This window comes from Pyrus communis, chromosome 2 (genome assembly GCF_963583255.1).
Source record: "Pyrus communis chromosome 2, drPyrComm1.1, whole genome shotgun sequence".
Lineage (NCBI taxonomy): Eukaryota > Viridiplantae > Streptophyta > Magnoliopsida > Rosales > Rosaceae > Pyrus > Pyrus communis.
In genome coordinates this window covers 13,674,017-13,682,853 of record NC_084804.1, presented here as the reverse complement: position 1 = coordinate 13,682,853, position 8,837 = coordinate 13,674,017, and the positions used below count along the sequence as shown (strand labels likewise).

The window sequence follows — 8,837 nt, the reverse complement described above, 5'->3', positions numbered from 1 at the left end:
TTAAGTAGAAATAAGCTTCCAAAAGTACTTTTCTTGTTAAAAAATCAATCAAGAACCCTATACACATAGTTGTTTGTACAAAGGCAGGTTGAACTGCAGGTTTTTGTTTGCAGACAAGTCACTGAGTATCCAAATGCTCATTCACATGGTTGCAGACAACATAGTATACATATTATATGGAAGACCAAACCCAATCAAATATATTACTAATACAAAAAACCTAAATGGATCAAACTTATTAATTATCATTGTCCTCAATTTGCTACACCACCAAGGTCTGAGAAATTGATTTTCAACTTAGTCAAGAAAATGACTAAATCCATTTCAAAATTGATCACCAATGCCCAGAATATATTTCAGTGATTGTAGCTATTCTTTCTAGTAAGGGAGCGTTCTTTTTACTAATATAGCTGCAAATTTCTGGCGGAGAGGCTATCGTCTATAGTTGTAAGATGTCCATTGACAGTAGATGTTGCAGCAACTCGTGCCCGTCTCCCTTGGATCAGAGTAGAAGCTTGATCAGTATTCAGTAAGCATGTCGAATTGGGAATGCAGATGCCCGAGCTGTCTCTGCAACTGTAAAGCTTCAGCATTATAGGCCAAAGTTGCATTCATAGGGAAGAAAAGAAGTCCATAAGTACTGGGAACAGGATTCCACAATACATCACCAAGTAGCTTGAATATGCAATTACCAAGCATAGCTTTTCGTTATCCAAACTACTCAGAATTTATAGGCATACTAATACTCCATCTATTTCTGTACATTATCCTTTCATTAACATCCTCCCTTCTCGCCATGATTTACCGCAAGGAAAATGAAACAAACGTATCAAATAAGCGATACCCACACCAAGAAATTTCCTATGCTGCCCAAATCTCTTCTCAATCTTCATGTACAGGCCAGAACTCAAAAATATGGATGAACTAATGCCTCACTAGAGGAAAAATAATTAAAAGAGTATAAAAGAATGTAAAAAGTACGGGGAGAGTACGGCGAGAGAGAGGACGTTGGAGGGGCGGAGGCTGGAGCAGATCCAGTCGAGGATGGGTCGAGCGTCGTCGTATTGGAAGGACCATTCGAAGCTGTCAGGGTCCAATGCGTCCGCCCCTTCGTACCCTAGTTCACCCAACAGAGTGCACAGCGTCGCCAGGCTCATTCCCCGGTCGTTTTCTTGTCTCCCTTCTCTTGCTCCGTCTTGAACGGCGGTGCCTCGGGATCAGATCTTGCGATTTTTCAGCTTTCAATTTCAAATATTTGCCAGCGACTGAGTGAGAGTGAATTTTTGGGCCGTTTTGGCGCCGGCCTTAACAAATCGACGTCGTCTATTTTTTTCCATGCTTCGGTTAGTTGTACATTGAGGACATTCTTGTCCTTTTCTCTTCGGATAGAGGATATTTTTGCCGAGTTCGGGGCCTTCTGGCGCGCTATCGTTTTCAAATGACTCGAAAGTTTAAACCGCCGGCTAGCTAAAACCGGCTTCTTCTTTTCTTTTCTTTTTTATTTTTTAATATGGGTGGTATCTCAGTCTTGATAGCGCACGAGTAACAACATACATTTGGCTTCTAGTTAAATGGTACGTTAAAGCAAAGTTGATGATTTTAAAAAGTTTAAATTCAAATTAAATCTTTACTCACTTTACACTAGATCAATCTTTAGAATTAAAACCTTACTAAATAAAGTTAAAATGATACATAAATTGATTTTCGCAAATTTTGGTTTAAAATAAACATTAATGGATTAAGTTGGTTAAGTTTTCATACCTATAGTTGTAATTTTTCTGTCAAAATTGATCACAATGCTACTCCAATATAATCAAACGTACTTTTTAAGTTCTTAGATCGTTACGAATCATTTGGATGCAAAGGTAAGAGCATACTATTATTGGTACACTTGGAGTTTGTCGTCAGGTTATGATTTTGCTCATGTAGTTTTTGGTTCAAGTGATTCTAGGAGAAAAGTATGAAGATTCAAACTCACGACTTGAAGTACAAAATTTGGTTAAACCCAATTTGGGCCCAAATTGCAATTTTGTTCCTTGTAGTTTATGGGTAGGAGTAATGTCAACCAATTGAGCTATCCCTTCTATTTTACTCTTGTAGTTGGAGTAGATTTGCACTTTAGTCCATTTAGTTCGATTTGTCACCATTTATTCAAGAATAACAAATAGTAATTAGTAACAACAAAAACTGCATAAATCATAATTTGGATAATATGTATACAATATGCAATTCCGATGGGATTAATCCCATCTCAAAACTCCTATGCATTTTCAAAGAACAATATCAATCGATTCAAATCTGCCAACCGCTACAAGAATAAGCTGCCTGTTGTAGGTAGTAGTACAGATACCAGAAGTCATCACAGTGACAGTCGAGGAAGAGATGAAAAGGAAATGCTGCGCCTTTCCAAGCCTCTTGTCGTGTACATATATAAGTACATAGACCATTAGTAGTAGTTCTTCACTCTTTTTCAGAATCCGAGAAGTATCTCTGGGCATCAGATGGCTGTCTCCGGGAGTTCATATCATGGACGTTAGGCTGTCTCCGGGAGTTCATATCATGGAAGTCAGGCTTCTTCGGGGAATTCATATCATGGAAGTTAGAAGGAGCTTCTCCAGACATGGCTGCAAATGCTGCAGCTCGAATACATAAAACTAATGAGAAATACACACTTGAGACAATTTTTCTACTGACAATAATTTATCAGGAACAGAAAACTGTGCATACGAAACAAAATTAACTTAACTAGCACATATGCAGATGACAATTTCAAAAACGACCATCCTATTAAACAGTTTGCGGACGAAGATATTAATAAGGGAGTTTTAACGAAAAGCCCACGGTACTGTTCACTTTAACGAAAAACCACATTTTTACACTAAAAAGTCAATTCTGGTACTATTCACTTTACCCTTTATTTTGTCCTTATCATTAAAACTAAAAGTTTTCAAACCCTTTTCATTAGTTTTCCTTATTAATAATGTTTTACTGAACTCTTAGATGTTTTTGCCCCGTAAGTGCAAGTTTGTTCGTCTGAGGATCTTCTTCAATTTGCAAGAAAAAGATATTTCAGAATGGCTCAGGGCTTTGTAATATGAGGCCAGCTCTCTAGCGGCAACAATAACATGATGAATCAAAGTCAATCTATGGGAACTGTAGCGCGCTTAATCATCAGTCCACAGAATTTTGGAAGTTCTATAGCCAATCAAATCTAGGAATCTACAAAAGAAGTGAGCAACAACCTTGGGCTACCCAACAAATGAACACCAAATAATCAAAACACTGCTCAATCTACAATCAAAGATATTGGTAGAAGAATATTCTTCACCTAATGGTGTACGAGGGGCCATTATTCCAGAATTCAGAAACCAAATCACAAAAGCAGAAGTTCACAACATCAAACTTCTCAATATACATTCAACTAACCTTTCTCTCTCATTCTCCTTTCTCTGTCATACTCAAATTTATCCCGAATCTGGTTGACCTTTTCCCAGGTATCCCCTTGCCTACTTCTGAAACCATTGTCCTGCAACAAAATAAAGCCCGTTCAGTATATAGCAGGTCCTATGAATAGAGAGTTATCGCATCTTACACTATTAAAACATTCAGGGTGTCATATCAAAAGCTTGAAGACAAAATCCAATTTACTTCAGCTATAAAATCATTGGAGAGAGCAAGAAATACTGCATTCAGAATAACACAAAGGACCAGCTTTGAAGATTAAACAACATATTAGGTGTGGACTGTCTACTCATGATTCCTAACGTATCATTTGCAAGGTATAGGCGCCATGTGCATCATATATACATCTGCAAAGCTACAACATATTCGACCTAGACCAGTTAATTGCATCAAATTTGTACCTTATATGGCTCACGATGGAACCGCTTGTTCCTGAAACACAAACAACCGGAGCAAAATCAGCATCCGAATATCATTAGATATAAAATGAACAGTGATAATTTGCACTACTTGCGAACACCGAGTAATAATTACATTCGTATACATTAACAAGTCCAGAATTTAATTAAGTTTCCATCTTTTATATAACCGTGCAACGAAATTTCAAAATTAAATAACTGCCCACGTCTAATTTTTGCTGTACAGAAAACAATTTGCAGAAAGTAATCAACATGACACAACTATACGGAGAGAAATCGTGATCATCGTCGTCAGCAGATTCATAATTCGCATGATCCTGAGCAATTTTTTTGGAATAACCCTCGTCCCCAATACAGTCTCTCCCAATTTTCCCTAAGCTCCTGATAAAGCTCCATGTATCTTTTGCACCAAGGCTCGTGTTCCTGTCAACAAATTAAAGTACAATCACATTAATACAAACCCACAGAATTCGCAAAAACGAACCGTTTCCTTGAGGACCAGGCGTGTGCGGCGCATGAACTGGTCTCTGAGCTGCTTACGGCGCTTGTTGGGGATGTTGTCCCTGGGAATGACGAACCGCTCACGTGGAGCACGTGATCGCCGATCTCGTGGATTTCGCCGTCGACGGTCCACCACTCGGACTTCTGCTCTTGCTTCCGCATGGCCATGGCGGGAGACTTGTGGCGGCGCCGAGATGGCCCGGACTCGGTCCTGGCCCAGCGAAGTTGGGGTGGCGGCGGCCGTACTAGCCTGGAAGCATGACGGCGAGTTCTTGAGTCGTTTTGCGAGGGACAGCATTTGGGAAGCAGCGTTTCCGAGTTGGTGCAGTAGAGTGTGCTGTGGGGATTTTGCTACCGCTAGAAGACCCGCCAAGTTTATCGAGGACTTAACCGGTTCGAAGCGGTTGCATTTGTTTCTTATTTTGTTTTTGTTCCGTATACGTGTCCGAATCAGGACGTTGACATCTGGAAATAGAGGAAACTACCAAAGGATGGAAAGCCGGATCTCTTCCATCATGGTCACTGGATAATTGAGAAAGCTACCGCGAGATAGTCAGATCTCTTCTACGAAGGCCACTAGATGAAGTGATCCGGGTCTTTGAAATTTTTTCCAATGATCAACTTGTTTTGATCCCTTAAAAGCTATAATAATTTTTAATTGTTGGATGAAATTTCAAAAGTCCGGATCACTTGATCATATGATTTTGGTCCCAAGATGGACGGACTCGAGTCTCAAGCCAGTGTTTACCAAAAAAAAAAAAAAAAAAAAACTAATGAAAAAAAGTTTAAAAAGTTTGATTTTTAAAGAAAATGTCAAAATAAATTATAAAGTAAATAATACTATAATTGATTTTTTAATATAAAAATATAATTTTTTTTTTGTTAAAATAAACAGTTGAATCTTTTCTTCAAATCTCCCCAAAAAAAAAAAAAAAAAAAAATCTCAAGCCAGTTGAATCAAACGGTCACCAATAGTTCTGTACGGGCAGAAAGTCCCACCGCATTCGCTCGCTTCCCGCCCTTTGTTCAGTTACTTCGATTCTTGTATCGAGATGTGTGGAAGGGCTCGCTGTACTCTCAGAGCCGATGACGTCACTAGGGCTTGCCACCGCACCCACGCCCCCGTCCGCGCCGTTAACATGGACCGGTGAGCAAACGTCAACGAAAAACTCTTTCCCCTCTTTTTTAATTTTTTTTTTTTTTTTGTAATTTTCTCTCGTTTTCCTAGCAACCAAACAGGTCTTATGGTCTCTTTAATTACTCTCTTTAATTACTTGCTCTTACTGATTGAGACGAATTTTTTTGTGTATAATATGAATTAGGTATCGTCCGTCGTACAATGTGTCGCCTGGATCGAATTTGCCTGTTGTTCGGAGAGAAGACGGGGCGGATGGCGACGGCGTCGTTCTTCAATGTATGAAATGGGGGCTGATTCCTAGTTTCACCAAGAAAACCGAAAAGCCCGATTTCTACAGGATGGTAATAGCTTTAGGATTATCATTAACAGCCACTGTTTTGATTAATAGATTATTTATATTAATTTAATGATATTTGCAATGATGTTATGGAAATGAGTAGTAATTTAAACTTCAATCTATGTGATGTGTCTCAAGTTTCAATTTTTCATGACTGACACGAGAAAGCTTGGTTTTTTATGGGATGAGTGGTAAAGTTAAACCGTTTTTGTTGGATGATTACATGATTTGGTTTGTGCTAAACTTTGCAGTTTAATGCTCGGTCCGAGTCCATTTGTGAAAAGGCTTCTTTTCGTCGTTTGGTTCCTAAAAGCCGCTGCATTGTTGCGGTTGAAGGGTATGTATGATTCAATTTACTATGCTTTTTATCGTTTGTGACATTTTTTTCAATGTATTGTTGGTTGTATTGGAGGGACTCCATGTGTCTTTCCCTTTCATAATTGCTGTTTGATTAGTATCATATAGTGGTTTCTTATTTCATGTTTTAATTTGCATCCTTCAGTTTTTATGAATGGAAAAAAGATGGTTCTAAAAAGCAGCCTTACTACATCCATTTCAAGGACGGCAGGCCTCTTCTGTTTGCTGCTCTTTATGATTCTTGGGAGAACTCTGAAGGTAGTTAATGACAACTCTTTTGTTCGAAAAATCCCCTCCCCTTGACCACCACCTTTGTTAATTTGTTTTGCTATTATGTCTGTGTTTGTTTTGGTCTAGGTGATGATAATTTGTTTTCAAAACCGACTTTATCTGAAATTTCTTTGTCAGTAGTTGTCAAGTTTAAAGTAAGTTTGTTTCTAGGTGCTGATATCTCCAATGTACGTTATCCTGCAGGAGAGAAACTTTACACATTCACTATCATAACAACTTCCTCATCATCAGCTTTAGGGTGGCTGCATGGTGAGTCCTGCTCATGTTTGTTGATTTTTACTACATTTCAAATACCATAATATGTGTGCATGGTTCTAAGTTATGAATTACTGCGTGACTATTTAGCTTATGCTGATGTGACTAACTTGGAGTGATTACTTATTTTTACTACATATACATATACACTTTGTTATTTTCTAGTTACAGTTTCTTGGCTCAGCTCTGTATTTACTATTTAGTCCTTGTTGTGTGAAGTACCTTCCTTTTACTCCCACTAGTTAATTGTCGCAGCGATTCTTGCTGTGGCACTCTTTGCCAAAGTTGAGTAGCATTTCTCTACTATTTTGGTTAATTTATCATTGTAGACAGGATGCCTGTTATCTTGGGTGATAAAGAATCAACTGACACATGGCTAGATGGTTCTTCATCGTCCAATTTTGATTCATTACTTAAACCATACGAAGGTCCAGATTTGGTAAGTGGTTGTTGAATTTAGAAGGGAGAAACATAACATTTACTATTCAAAGATCTGGGTATGAAATGTTGAAAGTACAATTTATTGACTGCTAAAATTTTTATTCACCAGGTATGGTACCCGGTGACACCAGCAATGGGTAAGGTGTCTTTTGATGGGCCAGAGTGCATCAATGAGGTGAGGCAGTTTCATGTTTTCTTTTATGCACATGATGCTTATATTTGAAAAATATGGAGGGGGACTTAAAGGCCATAATCTTCACTTTGATCTCTACGACACAGCAAAATTGGAAATTTTGACTGCTAGTTTTTTCTTTTAGAGAAACACTGCCAGCTTGAATCAGACAAAATGATTCTTGCACTTGTGTAATCCTTTAGCTGGTGTTCACATAGAAGGTAGACTTTGTAGAAGTGACAAGATAAAGGTGTTAAGGTGGTGGTCTCATGGACAATTTGCCTAACAAGAGAATCATGATGTAGCATTCCCCACCCAAGGTTTAAAGACCGGCTTTTTCATTACATTTTCCCCCGCATACCATGTGTTGCATGATTTGATAGACAAAACAGTGACGCTGCTTTCTCTGGGGTAACTATGTTCTTAATTATATCGAGTTCTCATGGTTTGGTGATTGTGTCTTGGTTTCCACTTAGGAGATTGGAATCCTGTTTTCATTAAGGTTTAAGAGGACTGGTTACGGATTGTATTATTTTCTGCAGATACAGTTGAAGACCGAGGGGAATAATTCAATCACAAAGTTTTTCTCAGCGAAGGGAACCAAAAAAGAAGAATTAAACCCAAAGGATACAAGTTCTGATGACACGTCTGCGAAGAAAGATTTGTCAAAAATGGTGAAAGAAGAACCTGAAAGCAAAGAGGACACAGAACAGCCGTACTCTACTGAACAATGTGAAGATGAATCAAAATGTAATGTGTCTACATTCTCTCAAGAAGGTGTATCTAAGGGCCAAGCAAAGCGAGACTACGAAGAATTTTCAGCTGATTCTAAGCCAGTTGCTTATGTAACGAATAAGAAATCTGCTAGTCTGGCAAAGAAGAAAGTTAACCCAAAGAGTTCTCTAGACAAGCAACCTACCCTATTTTCATACTTTGGTAAAAGCTAGTTGTGCATGCAGTGAACTTCAGATATCGTTAGAACATGCTCCATTCGTATATGGACACAGGTTGATAATTTTGTGTTGTAGAAATTCGTTTCTGCTTCATCAGCCTAACATCGTCGTTTGCTTGGTGTCCCTCCTCTATTTTGGCTAGGCAAGATAGTTATCCTTTGTGCTGTATCTGTAATCTTGTATTTTAATTTCTGGTTTACTGAAATCAGAGATTTAGCATGTTGGTCTCTCTGCAGTTGGTTTTTGCAAAGTTTCTTGTAAACTTGAAGATCTCCATGTAACATCTGCTCGATTTCGCTTAATGTTAAAAGCCTGATTCGATTTAGCTTGTGTCAATTTTAAACAGAATACTTTTTCTCAATTGAGAGGTTTTGTTACAAACCTCCTTACAGATTTCAACAAGAAATGAAAAACAAGCCAAAAGAAGTTGCAGAACTAACAAAGAGGAAACATTTGGGGACGTAAAATCGGCAGAGACCAATTGTAAGTGTCTATCCACCTTTCATGAGGC

General features: G+C 38.4%; 1 protein-coding gene and 1 pseudogene across 1 annotated transcript; one reads left to right on the top strand and one right to left on the bottom strand.

The window, feature by feature from the left end:
* Nucleotides 1-2,266: 2,266 nt before the first annotated feature.
* LOC137724807 (uncharacterized) lies at nt 2,267-5,386 on the bottom strand (annotated as a pseudogene).
* Nucleotides 5,340-8,631, top strand: LOC137726779 (uncharacterized). The gene is made up of 8 exons (XM_068465738.1): nt 5,340-5,529; nt 5,705-5,861; nt 6,109-6,194; nt 6,360-6,472; nt 6,689-6,754; nt 7,090-7,199; nt 7,311-7,376; nt 7,916-8,631. The coding sequence occupies exons 1-8, from the start codon at nt 5,435-5,437 to the stop codon at nt 8,318-8,320; spliced, it is 1,098 nt and encodes a 365-aa protein (XP_068321839.1). The 5' UTR covers nt 5,340-5,434; the 3' UTR covers nt 8,321-8,631.
* Nucleotides 8,632-8,837: the final 206 nt, after the last annotated feature.

Excerpts from the sequence above, each read along its gene's own strand:
- LOC137726779 (XM_068465738.1), top strand. The coding sequence starts at position 5,435 with ATGTGTGGAAGGGCTCGCTGTACTCTCAGAGCCGATGACGTCACTAGG. Across the intron at positions 5,862-6,108 it reads AGCCCGATTTCTACAGGATG|TTTAATGCTCGGTCCGAGTC; the intron begins GTAATAGCTTTA and ends TAAACTTTGCAG. Across the intron at positions 6,473-6,688 it reads TTCTTGGGAGAACTCTGAAG|GAGAGAAACTTTACACATTC; the intron begins GTAGTTAATGAC and ends GTTATCCTGCAG.